At 42.1% G+C, this 22,248-nt stretch overlaps 1 protein-coding gene across 1 annotated transcript in view; it reads right to left on the reverse strand.

Moving 5' to 3' along the window:
* FBXW4 (F-box and WD repeat domain containing 4) overlaps positions 1–21,002 on the reverse strand; it is a 93,000-nt gene extending 71,998 nt beyond the window's left edge. The window contains exons 1-4 of the mRNA XM_004370053.2: positions 20,740–21,002; positions 4,019–4,114; positions 1,518–1,703; positions 910–1,042 (exon numbers count right to left, since the gene is read on the reverse strand). Coding sequence (XP_004370110.2) covers positions 910–1,042; positions 1,518–1,703; positions 4,019–4,114; positions 20,740–20,987 — 663 coding nt within the window. The 5' untranslated portion in view covers positions 20,988–21,002. The remainder of the gene's footprint in view (positions 1–909; positions 1,043–1,517; positions 1,704–4,018; positions 4,115–20,739) is intronic.
* Between the last annotated feature and the right edge of the window lie 1,246 nt (positions 21,003–22,248).

Here is a 22,248-nt window from a genome sequence, read left to right on the forward strand (position 1 = left end):
AATACTACAACTTCCCTCTCTCCAGTCCTCTCCCTATGTGTCTTAGAACCCCACTTGCTGACACCAACAATCATTTTGCTTCTGTTAGCACTACGGAGCCTCCAGATGCTGGGAAATACACGAGCAATATACCACTGGGCCTCCTGCACCATCAACTGAACTGTCAGCAAAGTTCCCCACAGCAGCCCCAAAAGAGCAGGCAGGTGTAGGCCCTGGCTTGGGCTGGTGGACACAGGAACGGAGAAAATTTCTTCTTTGTATCGTGGGTAGGAGCCTGCTTGACCCAGATGTTGATGAGCTGAGTCTGTGTAGCAAGGGTTCCACTACTTATCAGCCTCGCTTTTTTATGCCTTGCCGGATGTCTGACCGTAGACAAGGCATTTGGCAATGCTGCAACAAACACCACCCTTCCCCAGTCGTCTTTCTACCGCTTATTGACCACATCACCCTCCAGAGAGGCAGTAAAAACACATTTTAATTATCAGCCTGATTGCTTATAAACAAGGTGGTGAAAAATCAACCTCCCTAAACAGAGAGTAAGCGAAAGGAGAGAGATTTTAAAATAAAATGTTGGGGTCAGAACTCAACCCACAAACTTGAGGAAACTCAGCTCAGGGAGGAAAATCTGGCCAGGCCCTCTGTTTTTGAGTTCACGCCACATTTCAAGTGAGTGGCAAGCTTCCCAGCCACTATCCACTCCTTTCCCAGTCCGGCTGGCAGGGACGCAGCCTGGCATGGCAAGCTGCATGCCAGAGGCACATAAGTGAGTCCTTTATTGTGTCGTTTTCCCCCCTGCCCCCACCCAATGCTCTCCGCCAATCCTGGGGCTCAAGGCTCTATCCACCCTCTGCCACCCCACTCCCTATAGACAGGAGAGAATAACAGTATGTAAGGGGGAGACTATCTCACCTTGGCCGTCCTGTCCCTGGAGCCACTCACAATGATGCCCCCTTTGCAATCCACACAGTTCACCTCCTGTTCATGAGCTGAGTACTTGACAGTGAAGGTGCTGTGAATCTTATGAACACCAATCTTCCCATCTCTAGGATGGAAATAAGGAGAGAAATAAGAAGCCCGTCCCCAGTAGCCGATTATTCTCTCTGTAGAAAAAGAACAAGTCTATAAAAACAGCCCAAGTCTCTGATGATGTCCAAATTTGCTAAGTGTTAGGCAATTCTGGCCCAATAAGGTACTGAGCTTCTAGATACCTTTACTTCTTCAGCACACTTAGGGCTGAACAGAGCTGAGAGATAAACGAATTTCCCCTTAGAGAGTATCAAAACCAGCTTCACTTTTCATTAAAGGTTCTTCCTGTTTTCCTGCTCCAGCTGACCCTATCAGCTGCCTTTGGTAAATCTCTTGGCTTTAAATGGAAAAAAAAAAAAAAAAAAATCACTACCTCTTCTTCTGGTCTCCCTCTTCATTCCTTTGGAGCTGAGACAGAAAAGTCAGAGGCAGGCAGAAGGTCCCTGAAGAGCACTAAGGAAGAGGGTGGCAGGAAAGCCTGCAGCACTTACCCTCCCGCACTGATAATATGTGAGTTGGCCAGCACGAAGTGGCAAACGTCCTCATCATGTCCAGCAAAGACTCCCAGGGGCCGGCGGCTCAAGCTGGCACCATCTGGGCGGAACTGGTAGGCCAGGATGAAATTAGCCTGGGATATGTACAGAGAATCACCCTCTAGCTGCATCCAGGGCATTTGACTGCAGAGATAGAAAACAAAAGATAAGGGTCATCGAGATACAGCATGAAAACCTGACTCAGATAACTGGAGAGGCAACTGATCCCCAACCTAGCAAGAACAGCCTGCAAGGCTAACAGTCTACCCTTCACTCCCCTCCTTCAAAATTACCTACCCCTAGGCCACTTTCGGAAAACTAGAATGATTGAGCTCTGTGATGCCCCAATCTTCTTTGGGCTTTCTAAAAGTGAATCAGAATTAAAAGGCCAATTAGGTATCACTTTTAATTGGAGAATGCTTAAGATTTGGATTACTGGCTACCTAGACTTCTCCTAGGTAAAGCTGAATTTGGAAAATTCAATGATTGAAGAAAGAGGAGGGTAAAAAAGAAACCTACTGGCCAGGTAAAGTAACTTTATTTCACTCTGCATCCTCACTGATTTGAAGTGTCAGTAATAAGTTTCAAGGTGCCAAGACTCCCATACATGCTTCTTTGCCAACAGCTCAGTGAGGGTGTGATAGAGAAAAGAGAAGAGCGAGCCCTGGGGAAGCTCCATTCCCTCGCCCTACCAGAGCAAAGAGGCCATTTATAAGTGAAAGGAATAAAGCCATTTAGGAAAGGATGCTAATGTACTGATTAGATACCTAGATCCTCACAGGGGATATCTACATTTCTGTATTAGAGGGTAAGTGTGGCAATGGAAAAACACAGCTCCAGAGCAGTCTGCTATGGTTCAGGGGCTACAGAGAAATAGTCAGCTCTCACAGGCAGCTGATAAGAGAAATCCACAAATAGTTAAACATTCCCACCACAATCTGGCAGGAGAAGGAAAGGTTAGGAGACACAGGCCAGTTCCATGGCATGGAGAGAGACTTAAGGATTCTGCCAGACACTAAGCTCTCTGGTGAGGACTAAGCCCCTTTACCAAGGGAGACATCCCAACAGCCAACCCTACTCTAAATAGGGGTCCTGGAGCTACCAAGTCCCAAGCAAAGCACAGGGACAGCTGATTCATCCGCATTTACCATCTCCCGCTGCCAAGCCTGTCTGAGCAAACTGGGCTGTGTTTCTTCCCCAGGCTCCTTAATACAAGCGTCATGGGAATGTGGAAAAGTTCTGCAAATTGACTTGATGGGCCATTAAATGCAGCTTGGACTTTGTAGTAACTGAGTTTCTGCTCATGAGGTTTTTACAAATGTGTGCATATATTACATGGAACATGTGTTGAGTGTGTATGGACATCTGCATTCTCACTTATTGTGTACATTCCTCACCAACATTCCCTTGCATGAGTGTGTGGCACACTCGAGTAGCAAGCAGCAGGGGTTGGAATTCAGTATCCATGTGTTTACAGCCATCTGGTAAATAGCCATTTGCCTAGGACAAGAAACCAGGTTCACGCCAGGTGAGCAGCAGAGAATCCCAGGGCAGCCTAGTAACTATTTCATGTGTTTATTTGCCAAACTGCTTGAAAATAGCCCAAAAAGACGTCAGGGACAAAACATTGATAGAGAAATAAACTCTACTTTCTGGTATTAAAAAGCAAAAGTAGAAAGCAAGGGGTAAAGTCCCTCATCATAAAAATCCATCTTTCTCTCCTGTAATTCATAGAAACTGACATCAGTGAAACCAGCAGAAACTGGACACAAGCCAAGAGAGAAAGGTTCATCAGACAAAAAAAGCCTGCCTGTACCATAAGCACAGGTACAGGTCAACCTAGAATGGGGAATCAGGATGTTCCCTACCCATTCCAACCAGCTAAGAAGGAGTGGGTTTTTTTTGGTAAGGAGTCAAATAATAACTATGAAATAATTTAGCATCGATGAAGCATAAACTTGTAGTGGTAGCAATGCCAAAGCCATTATGTAAATTTCCTGGCAATTTTTCTAAGCCCTGCCTCCTGTAACATATATAGCCAAACCTTTAGATCCTATTTTGCCTTTTAATAAAGTAAGAGAGAGGGCTTAAAGGAAGCCAAGAGTGAAGGTGTAACTCCTTCGAGTAGATTTAAAGAAAAATAATAGTAAAACAAGATGGGCTTCGATAAGTTAACAGTAGTTACCTCTGAGTGGTAGAATTATAAGTAAGTTTTTATTCTCTTTAGACTTTTCTCTTTTTTAAAAAATTTCTATAATAAACATTTATTATTTTTATAATAAAAAATAAAGTACATTTCTTGAGATCCTTTTTTTTAATGTGATAAAACATTGTTGTCCTTCTGACACTCCCTTTTGTGGTGTTTAGAAGATCACCAGTGCCACCTCACCCACAGGGTTTTCTACTTTTCAACATGCTTTCCTGTCCCAGGCAGCTTTAAGAGTCAAGAGGCTACTTGCCTGCATCTCCACTTGAGCAGAATCCCCTCTCGGCAGCGCCCCAACCTCCAGTTCTGAGACACCTTCACCCGTTCCTTCACTGGGACACTGGCCATCCTGTGTTCAGACAGAATAGATAATCCAGTCACTACAATTTATTGCCAATCAGAGAAAACTCCATGGGCTCACTGAGTTAGGATTCAGAAACATCCCGAATGTATCTGGATATAAGTGAAGGGATCAAAGGGTAACTCTCCAATTTGTATTTGGATAGCCAAGAAACCTGAGGAGAACAGCCTATCCTTTAAACTATAGTGGCACCTGGGGGCAGTGACGGTTCAGTGGTAGAATTCCCTTCTCATGCAGGAGACCCAGGTTCGATTCCCAGTCAATGCACCTCATGTGCAGCTACCATCCATCTGTTAAGAGAGGCTTGCCGGTTGCTACGATGCTGAACAGGTTTCAGTAGAACTTTCAGACTAAGATAGACTAGGAGGAAAGGCCTTGTGATCTACTTGTGAAAATCAGCCAATGAAAACCCTATGGATCACAACAGTCTGATCCCCAACCAGTCATGGGGATGGTGCAGGACTAGGCAGCATTTTGTTCTTCTGTGCATGGGGCTGCCATGAGTTAGGCTGAGTCAACAGCAGCTAACAACAATAATTAAAAGGCAGCAAGCAAGTCCTTCTTTCAAGATTCTAACGGACACAGCCTGGAAAGGATGGTTTTGGCAGGCAGAAAGAGAAGATACCTTATCCACTCCTAGATAAATAACTATTCTGGCTCCTGGTCTCATTTCATGTATTTATTTGTATAGAATAGTTTTGGTTTATAAGTAATAAATGCACAGGGCAAAACAATGCAGAGAATATTAAAGGTTAACAATGCAAAAGTGAGTCATTCTCACCCCTGGCCAAGACTCTCCCTCCCAGAAGCAACTACAGATACACTGTAGGTGCACATATATTGATGTGTATGTATTTATACATATACCACCTTTTTAATAAAAAGAAAAGTGGTATACTATTCTACTTATTACTTTCTTAACAGTATATCTTGGGGATCATTCCATATCAATACATTTAGATCCATTTCATTCTAATAGCTACATAGAACTCCATTGTGTGACTTTATCATAATTCTTTTAATCTGTCACTTACTTATCGACCTTCAAAAGGTTTCCAGACATCTGCTATTATACACAATACTGAAGTAAATACCTTTGTATCTATATGTACATATAAGAATATATCTGGACAAAAAATATTAGAAATGGTATTGAATGGATCAAAGGAAATTATGTATTTTTTATTTTGCCAAATTGTCATCCAAAAGAGGTTATACCAACTTCTATTTCCAATATTATAAGAGAATGTTTATTTCTGAGTATCTTTGATTTTTTTTTCTTTTCTTAGATAAACTTTATTTTGGAATAATTTTAGATTTCAAAAACAGTTGCGAAGATTATAGAGAGCTCCCATATACTCTTTACCCAGCTTCCCCTAATGTTAACACTCTACAAAACCAACGCATATTTGTTAAAACTAAGAAATTAATACTAATACATACCTATTAACTAAACTTCACATTTTATTCAAACTTCACCAGTTTTTCCACTAATGCCCTTTTTCTGTTCAAAGATCCAATCCAGGGTATCACACGGTCATCATGTGTCCTTACTCTCCTATGTCTATAACAGTTTCTCAGTCTTTCCTTATTTTTCATGACCTTGACACTTCTTTCTTTTTCTTTTTGCCATTCTAAGAGGTACAGCATGATTCCTTCTTATTGTTTTAGCATGTATTTTTTTTAATTATGAATAAAATTTAATATGTGGTCATGTGTTTAAAAGCAATCGCCTCATACGCATATGAAAACTGGACAATAAATAAGGAAGACTGATGAAGAACTGATGCCTTTGAACTATGGTGCTGGCGAAGAATACTGAATATATCATAGACTGCCAGAAGAACAAACAAATCTGTCTTGGAAGAAGTACAGCCAGAATGCTCCTTAGAAGCGAGGATGGCAAGACTTCATCTCACGTACTTTGGACACGTTATCAAGAGGGATCAGACCCTAGAGAGAGTCAGTGAAAAACAGAAAGACTCTCAATGAGATGAACTGATGCAGTGGCTGCAACAATAGGCTCAAACAGCAACCTTCTGTTGTACATAGGGTGGCTATGAGTCAGAACCGACTCAACAGCAACAATAGTATTTCTTCTGTGAAATGCCTGATCGCATCTTTGCCCATCTTCATATTAGGTTTTTGGTCTTTTTCTTATGAGTTTGTAAAGGCTCTTTAAAAATTCTGTGTTGTAGGTTTTTTTCCAATTTATCATGTTATTTTTACTTAATTTATAGTACTTTAGCCATGGAAACATTTTTAATTTTTATATATCCATGATTTCATGTCAATCTTTTGAAACACTTCAAAGAGTATAAATGTTCAGAAAACGTTTTTCTGCTATAATTTTCTGGCTAGATGAAGGTTAACCAGAAATACATTTTTATTTTAAAACTTACTGAAAATCTTGTCAACATAGTAGGAAGGGTGTAGATGACCCAAATGAATACTTTTTAAAAATGACTTAGTATGTTATAATCTCTCTGGATCATTATTTCAAACATAATTTATTTAACAAACATTTAATATGACACTCCGTGCCCGACATTGTTCCCATTTACTCAATGTCTTATGTACAGTAATTATCAATAAGTGTTTGTTGATAAAGCAATTATACTCAAGTTCTATTCGATGAGAAGACATTTGAAATAAGCAACAAGAAAACTGGTACTTCAATTTAAAAAAAGAAAGCCAGAAATGACCCAACTTGATATGAATTTAATATATAATAAAGTAAAATTTAAAACTAAGCAAAGAAATCACTATTTAGTTAATGCTGCTGGGTTTGTATGGCATGCTCCCAACTCTATTAGAAGGAAGGGAGGTAAGGAAGAAAAATATGCATGCCTAGAAAGAACACTGAAAGGATATACTCTAAAATAGTAATAGTTAACTGTGGATGGCCAGCTATGGGTAGTTTTATTTTTTTCTTTGTGCTTTTATGCATTTTCCAGTTTTTCTACAATGTAATATTTTGGTAAAGAGAAAAATACTCATTAAACTAATAATAATAAATGCTATTGATAAAACTGCATATCAGTAGAGCAAAAAACTGACTTAGATTACCATCTCATTCCATAATACAATAAATTCTAAAAAGACAGAAGAGTGAATTTAAAATATTTTTTTAATTAGAAGAAAATGAAATAGTATACATACGCCAGTGAAGAGAGGAGTTCATTTCATGATCACAGAAACAATAGAGATGAATCAATTATAAAGTAGTCAGGTTTGATTATATTAAATTTTAAATACTGCACAGAGGAGGAAAAAATCCTCACAACTGGACCAATAAGTGACATCATGATAAATGGAGAACAGATTGAAGTTATCAAGGATTTCATTTTACTTGGATCCACAATCAACGTCCACGGAAGCAGCAGTCAAGAAATCAAATGATGTACTGCACTGAGAAAATCTGCTGCAAAAGACCTCTTTCAAGTGTTAAAAAGCAAAGATGTCACCTTAAGGACTAAGGTCGCCTGACCCAAGCCATGGTGTTTTCAATCGCCTCATATGCATGCAAAAGCTGGACAATGAATAAAGAAGACCAAAGAATTGATGCCTTTGAATTATGGTGTTGACAAGGAATATTGACTATACCACGGATTGCCAAAAGAATGAACAAATCTGTCTTGGAAAAAGTACAGCCAGAATGCTCTTTATAAGCAAGGATGGTGAGACTTCGTCTCACATATTTTGAATATGTTATCAGGAGGGACCAGGCCCTGGAGAAGGACATCATGCTTGGTAAAGCAGAGGGTTAGCAAAAGGGAGGAAGACCCTCAATGAGATGGACTGACACAGTGGCTGCGACAATGGGGTCAAGCACAATGACGGTTATGAGCATGGTGCAGGACCGAGCAGTGTTTTGTTCTGTTGTACATAGGGTTGCTATAAGTCAGAACCGACTCAATGGCACCTAACAACAACAGAGGAGGGAAAAAAGATTCAAATAAAAGTAACAGAGTAGGAGGAAATTAACAATATTAAGGATGCAAGTTTTATCTCTAAAACATTGAGGGGACTGATGAAGATGTATCAGGATAGCACTCTGTCTCCAACACCCTGTCACCCGTATTCAACAGAGGATATGAAGTCACACACTGTTCTCATTCTCACGATAAACCTGAAGGAAACATCCCGCAACAATTGTAGTTTTACAGACATGCACATTAAAACAATTATTAAAAGACCGCCTCATATATATTAAGTGGAAAAACCTGACACTAGCCTTAGTTGATAGAAGGGTTTGAGTTTGGTTATATATTACTGGTAGCACGCTTTACTGGTACAACCTTTCAGAAAGGAATTCTGTCTCTTAAGACAAAAGTCTGTGAAATGATAGCTTCTGACCTGGCATTCCCACGTTGCGCACTATATCACACAGAAATAATTCAAAAGGGAAAAAGAAAAACGTATTTTTTACGAAGATATAGCTGCAGCTATATATCAGACCTAAAATCTAGAAACAGTCCAAATGTCTGTCTGTGGGAGAGAACAGTATACTAATGCAATGGAATATACTACCAGTAGATATGACAAATGGGAGGGCTGTAAAACATTTTGAAAAAGACTATAGCAAGTAATGGTAAATTTAAAACTAAGTCAAATTTATAAAGGTAGAGATGAGGAAACATTATATAAGGTTATGTCTCCATAAAGAATAGGTCAGAAGATGTAAATAGATGGTGCTTTAGGAAAAAAACAAACAAACCCATTGCCATCGAGTTGATTCCAACCCATAGCAACCCAACAGGACATAGTAGAACTGCCTCATACACTTTCCAAGGAGGAGCTGGTGGATTCGAACTGCTGTGCTTTTGGTAAGCAGCCTGAGCTCTTAACCACTTCACCACCAGGGCTCCTGGTGCTTTAGAAAGTGAGCAATATTTTTCTTAATTATGTCACATCATTGTTGATATATCTTTCTATTTACCTTACTAATTATGCAAACCTGGGCACCTAACCTCTCTAATGGTCACTTTCTTTGCCTACAATATGAGGACAGCATTTCACACATAGTGGTGTTTTAAAAATGAGAACCAACACAAAGTACTGTACAGTATAAATCATAGATCACTACAAAAAGGTTAATTATTTTTATGTAAATATGGCATAGTTAATATCAATTAATAGTGCCATCACTAAAGTTAATTTAATAATCGCTTAATTTTGTTCTAATTAACTTATGACTAATTTTGCTATAACTATTAGAAATTATTCTGCTAAGATAAAACATCAGTCATTTTTCAGGCTGAATGATTAGGGTTTGGTACCCACCTGTTAAGGCTAAAATATATAAACATTACTGAATTCGCCCATTGGGTAAATTTGGTCCTTGGTTGCACACTACTAGAGAGCAGCCTACACTACCAGATGAATAGAGCATCGAGGACAGAAAAAGGTGAGTTCATAGGATGAACCAAAAGAACTAAGATCTTAAAAATATGAGATTCCCCTGTCAAATCTTATCCACAAACCCCTCCCAGATACAAAAGAAGAGATCACCTGTAGTTACACTACACCTCTTCTCTTGAGTTAGGTCTAAATTAATAGGTGGAGGTGAAACTAAAATTTGAATATTCTGGATCATAGCAGGAAGAAAACAAGGGGAAAAGAATCAACATATTTCTTGAATTGGGATAAGAACAGCACTTCTCTCATCTCCCTGGTCACTTAACTGCCATTTGGTTACACTTCAATAAAGGTCAAAGCACTCCCCGAAGGGAGCTTGACTGAGGGACAGCAAGAAACTTTCTAAGTTGAAGTTAAGAAGCTGCTATCAAACAGCAGGTGTAGACATTCTCTCCCAAAATGAAATCCTAATCAAAATACTTTGCTCTGGCCCTTCGAACCAAATTTTGACTCTTTTCAACCACTTACTCCATTTAGCTTTGACTTGAGAAATAGTACCACTTTGTTAAAAACAACTGAGCTTTTTCATCCTTTTTGTCCAGTCATCTTTGATGGTTACAATTCCCCTGGCTGGTGGCCAAATCCTATCTATATTCTTATTGGCTTCAGCACCTGAAAAATCAGGAGGAATAAAAAAACCTCCTTTTTCAGAAAACAGGTATTCCTCCCTCCCTGTGGGGACCTGTTACTACCCAATCAAAGGGGGTCAGTAGAACAAGGCAGCAGAAGAAAAGTGCCTGAGAAGACAGGAGCAGGTGCCCCTTGGAATTCGATAAGGACCCTTGCTCCCACCCTTGAAATGTCCTCCAGCAGGCTACTTCTCCAACACAGTTACTGGTGTAAAATGAAGGTGCCCCCTACCAAAAAAAATTATTAGTGCCCTGTAAATAAACCTCTTGCATGGCTGTTAATGCATGGGGGAATCTCTAACCTGGCTTGTGGGCCTGGCTGGACTTCCATTTTCCCAGCCCTGCTTCTCTTGCCTCAGGCTCATTTTTCCACTTGGGCCCCCTCCCGCTCAGATTTCCGGCACTTAGTCACCATTATAGTTTGACTGCATTCCTGGGCGCACAACCTATTTTAAACAAAAAACAACACAACATGCACCCACAGTAAGCTATCTGGCCCCTTAAACCCTTGGCTACAAGTGAATCCAGAGGGGCAGAAATTAATCTAGGGAGTTATCTAGAGTTCCCTTCACTTCACCTCTCCGAGCTTCCACCCTCACACCAAAAGCAAATAAATAAACGTTGTCTGAAGAAAAAATGGCTGGCGGTGGCGGAGGGGGGTGGTGGTGCTGTGTAGGAGTCTTCAACCTACATAGTCTCAAACATCAGGAAACTTCAGGATCACACATCAATTTCCCTACCTGCCTCATCTTGAATTTTGATTCCCCTTGACGCCGTGGATACTGCCTAGCTGCATGACTGGCATGAATTTCATCAGGATGACTTCCTGCTGTCTTGGGAACTCAGGAAGAGAGGGCATCTGTCCGCAAGTGTAGAGAAAGGCCATCTCAAGGGGCCCTGGGACAAGGAGGGGAGGCAAGCCTATGCAAAATGATGCTTAGGGGCTTGAAATTTTAACTTAACACTATCGTATTGATTTACTTAATCTTCTTGCTCTCCAGAAAGCAGATCTTCCCCCTTCCCCCAAACCCCGTATTACCTGCACCGACCAGCTCTTCTAACAACACTAGGAATTTGGCTTTAGTGTCAAGAATTTAAGCAGCCCACGACACTTCAAAGTAACTTCTACCACTTCACTTATACTTGCATTAGACTGAATCCTCCAATGGCCCCAGCAGCAGAGGTTTATAATTAAGGTTCAGAAAAATTAATGAAAAACCATTGCTTCCCCTCTGTCCAGGGAACAGGGAGCAGCCCCAACAACCAGCGTGAAGTGACACTGTAGGGAACATGCCAGCACAAGGATAGGACTGGGCACAAGGAGGGCATGGAGCAGAACCACACCTCCCTTGGATAGCTTCCAAATGTCAACCTACTTTACCCATCCAACCTCACCTCCCATAGCTCCACACTATGCAACTGGACTCCAGCCCAGCACATCTCTTCTACCTTCATTCCTATACCCCTGCCTTCATCTATACCACCACCACTAGCTTACCTTTGTCCCTGACAAATGCTTGCTTCCCTCTTTTGGGGACTAGTCAAATTCACCTATTCTTTAAGGTCCAGCTAAAGCCTCTACTTCCCTGATTCATCCAAACATTCCTCTCCATCTCATCTGAACTCTCAGAGTGAACCTACCATAAGCTGCTGGAAACTGTTAGCTTTTCACAGCTATATGTCTTGTTTGTCCAATTCAGTCATAAACACTACAGGATCAAGTCTGAAACCTCTCAGTGCTTTCAGAACGGGCTGTCAACTAGTGTGCTGCGCAGCAACAGTATACCAGCAACCCTGCATAAACATGCCATCAAGTTTTAAACAATTTATAGACTTTATTTTTGTTCAACTAAAGATCTATAATTTTACAGGAATTTCTGTCAAACCACTAAGTCACAATGTGGCTCATGATACTATTTGTTGCAAATAAAAGGAAGATTGCATGTTCAGAGGAACATGTATGAACCTTACTTCAAAAGATATAAGAGATGGGACAATCCAGGCAATTGGCATAATATAGTTCTTAAAGTTTATGTTCTACCTCTCAGGATGGTGAGTAGGGTCTTAAAAGCATATAAGCAGCCATCTAAGACACAACTATTGGTCTTTTTTATTTGGAACAAAAGAGAAGGAAGGAAACCCAAGAATCAGAGAAGGAACTGGACTACAGGAGTGTCTCCATGAACCACTGCCTCCTCCACCTTAAGACCAGAAGAATTAGATGGTGCCCAGATACTACTACTAAATGTTCTGGTGAGGGGCACAATAGAGGAATCCTGATACAAAGGGAGAAAACGTGGAACAGAACTTCAAATCCCTAGAGAATTCAGACTTACCAGACCTATTGAGGCTGGAGAAGTCCCCGGAGTATAGCCCTGAGTTGATCTTCAAACCTTGAACTGAAACTACCCCTGAAGCCGCCTTTAAACTAAGTAACAGTTTAGCCCAAAGAGTAAAGACTGTCACCCTTGAGTATTGCATTTAAATATATATATATCTATATAAGACCAAAGGGTCAACAGCTCTTTTAAAGCAGACATGAGAAGGCTGAGGGGAGGGGCAGAGAATTTAAGTAAATAGAAGTCAAACAACCAGAAGAGAAATAAGAAGAATGTTGACACAAAATGAAGAATATAAACAATGTCACTGACCATTATGTCTAGAAACTGTGGAATGGGAGTGAGTTTAGTGTACATATTTTCACCAAAAATAAAATCAAATATTTAAAAAAAAAAAAAAAAGGGTGTAAGAGAACAAGGTCAGGGCAATAAACAGTTCTACTCAAACACTAATACACCAGAGGATGAACAAGTAGTGCAAGCAATCACAGACAGATTTTTTCAATTTTCTGAAACTTGCTTTTTAAAAAAAGGACATTTACCTTTTAATGCTTTTTGTACTACCAAAAATTGTAACATCATACAAAGTATGTTTTAGACACAGAAGTTAAGAAACATGGCCCTAGCATAAGAGGTATTTGGATAGATCCTGCTTAGAAACTGTTGAAGCAAGAGTTCTCAAGAGTATGGTTTTCCCTTTGGCGAGTCACACTTTCAACACCACCTGTAGATTTTCAGGAGCCGGGACATACTATCCTCAAGATCCAGAGGCCCTTTCTAAAGATATTTAATACACCACATCTTCAAGAATTCAACCAAAGCCTCCAAATACCTATGCTGGAGAGGATCAGGGGAGGAATCTAAGCCAAGTATCTTAATATGGCACCCACATGTCAAAGCTGTCCAAAGCAGTTTCAGATGTGTGGGCATAGCCCTAACCCCTTACGTGAGTTTAGGATTTAGAGTCAGGCAGTGTTCGCATTCACTTCCTCCTGCTATTGGTCAGGTTCTGTATGTGCAGAGCCCTTAACCAGTGTGTGTGTGTTCTGCAAGATGTTAAAAGAGATATTAAGCAGGAGAAAAAGAGGATTTTATGGTGAAAACACTTTGGACAATGCTGGCTGAAACAAAATTAAACAGGTCTCTCTATCACAAGACTCCTCAGGGCCTTTAATTTGCCAATGAACATTGTGTACTTCCAAGAGAAAGGAATGGTCCACAGTATTACCCACACTCATTTGATCACAGAAGCAGTTTTTCAAGAATCCCACAATACAATTTTTGGAATGGCTAATCTAGTACTTTCTGAGAAGTAGCAACACAAGAAAGATACCACTATTCTTTGTGAACAGGCCTTCCTCTAAGTGAGTCGTGAATTAAACACTAGCAGACTCAGAGGTGAACTTTGTTCTCATACCTTCAAAATGACTTTTCCCTGGGCACCCCATCTGAAATGTGAGGAATAATTACATTGCTCTGCTTCCCAGGGTTGGTTTTTATTGTTTTTAATCTTGCAACTGTGTTCTATATTAATCACGAAAACAAATTCTCAACCCAAGTGGCCAGGCTTCAAAATCCCTGGGGCCTTCCCAGCCTGGATGAAGGGATGGACCAGACGCTACCCAGAAAATGTTTACATCTCTAGTTTCTAGGCCATTATGATAAAGTCAAACTGCCGCCGGCATAAGGGATGAATGTAAAGGTTCTCCTTTAGCACCTCGCTTCTAGAGGGAGTCCCCTCCCCTCTTAAGCACACACACCACCCATCTCTGAATCTTGATCCACTTCTTCAATAAGGGGTGTCTAAAGGAAAATTCAAAAGAAACATGGGAGGTCAAAGCTGGAGCTACACAGAAGAAAGAAAAAGGACTCGAAGACTATTCATTCCCCTTTCTCCAAAGAGAAAGAACCCATTACAGAGCTAGCAAGCAGAAGAACTATCACTCCTTTCAGTGAAATAGCTTTCCAAGAAAAGTACTTCAATATGTTTACTATAAAACAATTTAATTTCCCTGTCCCATCACCTGCCACCCCATCCCCATCCCCCCAAAAAACCCCACAGATTGTGGGTTTCCTCTCATTCTTGGCAGAGTTACCAGAAGAAATATAATACCCCCTTCGGACTGTTCCCAACAGCTGCTGGAGCAAGAGAGGGGAACTGAGGGTATCCCTCCAAAGCTGCCTCTAAAAATGACCATTCCCCCTTTCAAACTACACAGCCAGTAAGCATAAGACTGCCCTTCCACCTCCTTAAAGCAAGGGGAGACCCCAAAAGCAACAGTGCCCCCTAGTTCAAAATACTTGCTGTTATCCCTCCATTCCCCTCAGCTTGACTCTTCGCTAAAGCATCTTTGCAGTAAGTCCTCACTCTATTTTTTCCCTAACAACATGTATTCTTGAAATAATCCTCTACTACTTCACAGGTCTAGTACTTTTTGTTTAATCCACTAATTTCCAAGTTCTTAGGAAACTACAGGAGCCCTGGTGGCATAAGAAGTTAAGAGCTCAGCCGCTAACTCAAAGGTCAGCGATTTGAACCCACCAGCCGCTCTGCAGGAGAAAGATGTAGCAGTCTGCTTCCGTAAAGATTTATAGCCTTGGAAACCCTATGGGGCAGTTCTACTCGTCCTATAGGGTCACTATTGGAATTGACTCGACAGCAATGGGTTTGGGTATCAAACTCCTATTCAATGTAATTTCCTTGTCTCTTCCTACCTTTCCCAATACCACACCCCTCAGACACACACAGTCTTGAAAAACAAAAGTCTGGGAACAAATTCGGCAATGGCTACACTGTACCCCAACCGTCTGCCCCTTCCCCAACACCATTACACACTAAATGCTCTTCAATTTTGTCTAGAAAGCCTCATCACTGGGCAACAGAGAGACATACAGTCTTCAGCCTCTCAGCTGAGACCACCAACAAAGAAGTTCACCAGTGTCAATTGGGGGCAAAGGCAGTATCTCTCAGTGCTAAGGACAAAATGGAAAGAGCCTTCGGCATCATTAAGCAAAGGTGACAGCCGGGGTTGAGTGAAGACCGTGAAAACTGTACAAGAGCTGAGGAATAAAATATAATGTAAGGAATGATTTGGAATTAGGGGCAGGAGAAGGCGGAGGGATGAACCGGCTGACCCCAAATGTCTTTTCCATCTCTAACTCCTATGATTCTTTGACCTCCAATTTTGTGCCGCGGACAAGGAATGGAAAGTCAACAGACGTGGTGATGTTTTGAAAGAGCCTGGCAGTCTGCTCTTGTCATTTAGGGGCCTTTGCATGTATTTTTTAAGGTGTCTCCAAGCCCTGTCTTCATTTCACAGTTGTCACCTTTCTCAGCAATTTGAGCTCATGTCAAATACCAAAAAAGAAAGAGAAGAAGAAAGAATGTGTTGGCAATTAATTGTGGGCTAAAGAGAAGGCAGGCATAGGGGCCCATTGGGTGGCCCAGACTTCCAGGGAGGGAGATGTGGACAGTCTGAATACAAAGAAGAACTGACTCAAAGTTGAGACAAGACTGTCAAACCTCTAACAAGAGGTCAATTCTTTCTCCATTGGATACAGCTCTTGAGCATTCACATGATTCAGAATTCATAAACATATCCTTAATTACCACAAGCATCTTGCTTCTATTCATTACAGCTGGAGTTCCATCTGAATCCTGTTCAAATCTGAGCAAGGCTGCTGAATAAGAAGGACTCTCCTCAGGAGTAAACCAAATCTTTGGATCCTTAACCTCTTCTGATGGTCGACATTCCTGAGATAAATTCTGAAGCTGAGGCAAAAAAATTCAGTTTCTATATGTCAAAGTGGGGGATATGCCAACTTTCATTAAAAATTCAAAACCCCATTGTCTCCTCATATTTTTCAAACAATTGATCTCCTCTTAATTTTCAAAATTTATTGGAGCCTGGCCTGAAGAAGAGTCTACCTGAATTTCTCCCTGTTCTATGGCTATGAGGTAGGACCAAAAACTAATCCAATGCCAGGGTCAGGCCAGAGTTAAGGTTAACTTATCACACAGTTAATTCTTTTCTATGTCAAACACTCAAATGTAATTTTTTTAAATACTTGTACGCTTCCCCAATAACCTCATCATCAACTTGATTTCAGCAGCCCAAGCACAATTCCTTCACTTAAGAGTGAAGGTGCTGAAAACAGAAAATTGAAAGTATGGAGTATTGAAATATTCTCAGAGATTTCATTCCAACATGAAGTTATATGAAAGGCAGCTCATCCTGCAGAATGTGAGGACTTTGGGTTTGTTCATGTTTCCACCGTGAAAGCTAGGAAATTCATCCCATACCATTCAAGTTTTACAAGACTGGAAAGGATATAAGCAGCTTTTATATTCTCACAGTCTTGGAGGAAGAGGTGTCTTCCGTTCTTCCAGTTTGCATTTGCAGACTGACTGCACTAGACGACTTCCTGTTTCCACAGGTTTATTGTTTTATTTTACTTTGAGCATGTAAACTGAACTCTACTTTTTTTAACTCACCGAAACCATTAAAAATAAGTCCTTTTCAAAACAGCTGAAGACAATAAATACATCCATATTCAAAACTTTCAATGAAATGGAGAACAAGTAAGCGACTCTCCTTCTTAGGTAAGGCAGAAAAGTGAAGGAGAAAGCCTAAGCGACTTTAAGTTGCTAATTGTTTTCTGAAAAATCACTGTTTAGGCCTTAAATGTAACTAGTCAGAAACGTCTTCTCCGTTCAGAGCTAGGAAAGGAAACTTTATGCTTTCTGGGCCAAAAAAATGCTCTTAAGGCACAATCATTTTAAAACAAACAAACACACTGCTTATCTGTGTCTATCTCACCACTCTGGACGTTAATCATCACTGAAATAGATACTCCAGCGCTCCAGCCTCAAAGAGCTTCAAGCCTACAGGACCTCGGCAGAGGAATGAACGTGCATGCCAGGGCAAACACTTCAGGAGCCTTACTCCCTAACACCTATTGTTAATTCTAGGCAAATCTATCACAAGCTAATGCAAGGGAGCGCCCAGGTACTGTCCAAAAGATAGTTAAAATTAAATTCACGTTCAAAAACATGCAGGACTTAATTTGGGAGGAAGAGAGTCAAGTAAACTTTAACATAAGATTGGCAAAAGTCTATCAAAAAAAAAAAAAATCCCACAGGTTTACATACACAGATACACTTTTTTTCTTTCTGTTCTTTGCTCTTGTTCATTTTCAGTATCAGAATTTGCAGATAGCACCTCTGCTCTTCTACCTGTCATACTGTCTGTCAACTTCTTACGTTATAAACTGACGGAGTTCAATTTCACTGTTTTGTTCCTATAGACGGAACTAGGTTAGTTTCCCCCTACTCTTTAGAGAAAACTTAAAAGACTGCTGCATGAAACATTTCCTTCATTTTTATTATTATATTCAAGATATTTCTACTCTCCCAGGTTTCATAAAACCTTCAAACAAAACTGATTTTAAACCAAATGACAGACTCAAACTATCTTCATGCTGTCCTAAAAAAAAAAGTTCATGATACCAGGGTCCACTGTTTGGGCAAGAGGCCTAAAGGGAAGCAAATTATTTGTTTGTGGTTTTAAAGTGGCCAGAATGCCTTCAAGCACAAGTATAAGACCATTAACAAATCACAAGGAACCAAAGCAGTTCATCTTACTCAACAAAGCCATGATCAGTTAGGAACAGACAAACTGAATGGGGCCTGCCCTGGGCCGGAAGGTCAGTAAACCTTAGTAGTTTGTGTTTCTGAGAATCAAGAGGCTCTTCAGCAGGGAGCACAGATCCTAAACCCGCAGGTTCTGCTGTCAGGTTTCCAAAAAACATTCAGGACAGGTGAGAGAAACTACGATGTGTGTGTGTGTGTGTGCGTGTGTGTGCATGTGCGTGTGTGCGCGTGTGCATGCACGCCCCCCCAAACTCCCAAGGAATCACTATTATCAACAACAAAACCATACTAGAATGAATACAAAAAGTTAAGCAAAATGATCAGGTTCAATATTTACAAAAGACCTCTACATCATCAGTACTCGGCTGGAAAACATACTGAAAAAGAAACTGCTTTCACAATAAAAACAAAACACATAAAGTATTCAGGAATAAGTGTAACAACAGATATGTGGGAACTTTATAGTGAAAACCACAAAACTTATGAACACAGAATTTTTTTTTTTTTGGCTGAGGAAGTGAGTGGGAGTAGAGACATGACATACACACACAAATCCAATAAGTATAATCTATCCCTGACAGATGTTAAACTCTATCAAAAAGTAACAATATTTAAAATAGTATGGAAACGGAAAAATATATGAATGGACAAAATGGAGAGTCAGATATAGATAAGATATATATTACATATATTTGTGTATATGTATGTGATATATATCAAACTAAGCATTTCAAAACAAAGGGACAGAGAATTATTATTTAACAAAAGGAGTAGCAATAACTGGGTAACAATTTAGAAAAATAATAATTCATCCACTACACCAAAACAAAAGTGTTAAATATTTAAAAAATCAGATCATAAAAAAGCCAGTGGGAAACTGAAGAGAAGATTTTCAGGTCTGTGGAAGAATCATACATTTCTTAGCTCTGGGAAAAAAAAGAAAAAAATTACAAAAGACTGGCAGGTTCTAATATATTAAGGTAAAACTTCTATAGAATAAAAACAATAAAGTAAAAAGAACTGTCTAGGAAAAAAATTTGCATCAAGGATGACAGACTAGAGCCCAATATCTATGATCTACAAGGATTTCAAATTTATAAGAAAAACATCAAGACCCAAATAATAAATGGGCAAAGACTAGTAACAGATAATCTCACAGGTGAAAGAAACACATGGGAAAATATTTATCCTGGCCAGTGATAAAAGAAATGCAAAATACCACAACTTTGAGAAATCATTATATGCCCATTAATAGCAAAGATTTTAAAATTCTCACATGAATTCGTTCTGTCATTCTTTCCTGGTGCCACTTTAACTTGGTACAACCCCTTTGGAAAGCATAACCTTTGATCCAATAATGACAATCTTGGGGATTTATCCTAAGGAATTAATTCAAAAAGACATACGTATTGTGTGGTACGTGAATGATATCTTAATAAATCTATTACCAAAAACTGTGTTAAAATTATTCATTTCATTGTTATCTATAATAGCAAAAGCTGGACACAACATAAAAGTTCAGTATTGGAGAAATTTTTTTAATCTCATTATGGTACAGCTCACAAACATTTATAATGCACTTATTCTGTTAGGATCAGTAAGATAACAACTATGAGGGGGGGAGGTGTGCAACCGAAAAGTAATTTTAAAAAGTGAAAACAGTTGTCTAGAGGTGATGGTATTACGGCGTATCTTAAAAAAAGAAACAAAACTTTAATGTTGTTATACCGTATTAGAACTACCTTTTTTTAAACCACAATTGGACGGAGTCGGGCTCATTCTGAAAGCTTTGCTTCCATACCCACACAATTTTTTCCCGGTCCTACTGAACAGTTTAAGCGGGTTCAGGTAAGTTTTTCATTCACAGGTCTCAGACCCTACCAAAAACAGGTCAACTTGCAATACCATCCCTTTGTAGGCAGCCTAGACCCAATACAGCCTCCTGCCTCAAGTAGGCACCCTTTTTTGTGTAGTTCTGCCTATATCAAGTCATAAATTATTGGTGGTGACACTTGGACCTTGGACCAAGGGCCTTCCCCCACCACCACCACCCCCATCTGAGCCTTCTCGCTACTTCAGACATCACTTTTTTTTTTCCATATTCGATTTTTTCTGAGCCCTAAAGTCTAACAACCTTTGGGAGCAGGAGGGGAAGATGAATGTCCACAGAAACATTCTGATAGACCACGTAGTGGACATGGGTCCTAGACCTGGATTGGAAGAGGCGTCCAGCGTGGTTCCTCTGGGGCTGAGGAACCAAGCCAGTCAACGTCTGCGAAAAGACACAATAACAAAGCTGAAGTGTTTAACATGGCTAATTTTGAGGAGCCGCCCGCAGGAGAGGGTGCTGACTGCGGGATGCTCTTGGGAGGCTTCCTCGGATGGGGACCTCGGACAGGAGAGGTACTGGGATCCCCGAGGGTGCTCGGGGAGGGGTCTCGGCGGAGGCCAAGCTGGGCCTCGCAATTCGGGTGCGACACGGCCCCAGGCCGACCAGGCCGCGGCGCCCCGCCCTTTCCCGGGACGCGGGCCGGCCCGGGGCGGGGAGCGGGCGGGCGAGCGGGCGCTTACAGGTCGGTGCCGAGCCGCGTGAAGCCGGAGTTGAGCGAGGCCCGAGCAATCCGGCGCCAGAGCAGGTCGCAGCTGGTGAAGCGCCGCAGCCAGCGGCACACCTGGGCCAGGCGGCCGAGGGCCCGCATGTCCAGGTAGGAGCAGACGAGCAGCAGCAGCTCCTCCGGCAGACGCCAGAGCGCGGGCCCCGAGGCTGGGCGGGCGGGTGGCCCCCGCGCCGCCGCCTCCTCCTCGGCTGCCGCCGCCATGGCCGCCCCTGTCGCCGCATTACCGCCCCACGCGTGACCTCCTCGACCCTGTGCTCTCCCCTGCCTTCTGTCCTCCCGCCTCCCAGTCCTGACTCTCCTTTCCTCCTTCTTCCCATCTTCTTTTCCTTTTGCCTCCTTCCTCGCCCCTGCGCTCCCCTCATCTCCCTTTACGGTCCTTCTCGCCCCTTCCTCTTCGCTTCCGCCTCGCTCTCCTTCCTTCCCCGGCCCTGGCCTCGCTCCCGCCTCGGCCCCCAGCCCCGCTGCCTCCTTCGCCTTCTGCGGTCCCGGCTTCCCTTCCGCCCCGCTTCCTCTTCCGCCTTGCCCTGCGCCCGCTTTTCCCTTCCCCTTCTTTCGCTTCCCCCTCGCGACCCTCCCTTCCTGCTGTTTCTTCACCTCCCCACCCTCGTCCTCTCCGGGCCCACCGTTCCCAGGGGACCCTGAGCAGCCCTGGCTGCCCATGAGCGACCGCGGGGCCGGCCCGACGCGGAGCCAAGCCCGAGCGGCCGCCGCTGCACCCTCGGGAGGAGGCGACACCATGTCGGGCCGGGTCACATGGGACGGCGCGGGCCGAGGCCCGGTCCCGCCCCTCACACCCGCTGCCAAGGACCTGCCTCGGGGTGCGGGCCTAGGCCAAGAGGCGGACCACCCCTCCCTGCCCCCCATCTCCTGGGCCGCCCGGGGCGCTTAATGTAAGCACACGCATTCATTCATCAAACTTGTTGGGAAGCCCGTTAATGGCCTGGCGTGAGGCCTTAAGAGGAGACTCCACCTACAAGAAGCATCTAGTTGGAGCCCCTGCCCTCAAGAAGCGCCTAGTTGGGTGACCTTACCCCTCCCTCAGGTGATTCCCCCTTTCCACAGGTGGTATATCAGGACCCCACGAAACTGCAGCCCTAGAAGTTTGCAGGTTCCATCGCCTGGGTTCCCAAACGGTATGAACCGTGGTCCTGCCAATGAGCTTGTACTTCAGACATATTCTGCAGTCTTCTAACTCCCAAAACAGACGTGTATCAGGAAATGGCAACGCTAGGGCTTCTTATTAGTCACCACCCAAGTGCAAGTTGATTCCCCAGGGTCACCCAGGATCTCTTACCCATACCACTCACGCTATTCCCAGGGGCACCGATCTGAAGGGAGAGCTAAGAAAAACCTACTGAAGTCTAGACCCACGCTGCCCAACAAGGTTCCCACTAGCTACATGTGGCTATTGAGCATTTGAAAAGTGATGAGATGTGCTGTAAGCATGAAATACATACCAGAT

The sequence above is a fragment of the Trichechus manatus genome, unplaced genomic scaffold (assembly GCF_000243295.1).
Source record: "Trichechus manatus latirostris isolate Lorelei unplaced genomic scaffold, TriManLat1.0 scaffold00007, whole genome shotgun sequence".
Taxonomy (NCBI): Eukaryota; Metazoa; Chordata; class Mammalia; order Sirenia; family Trichechidae; genus Trichechus; species Trichechus manatus.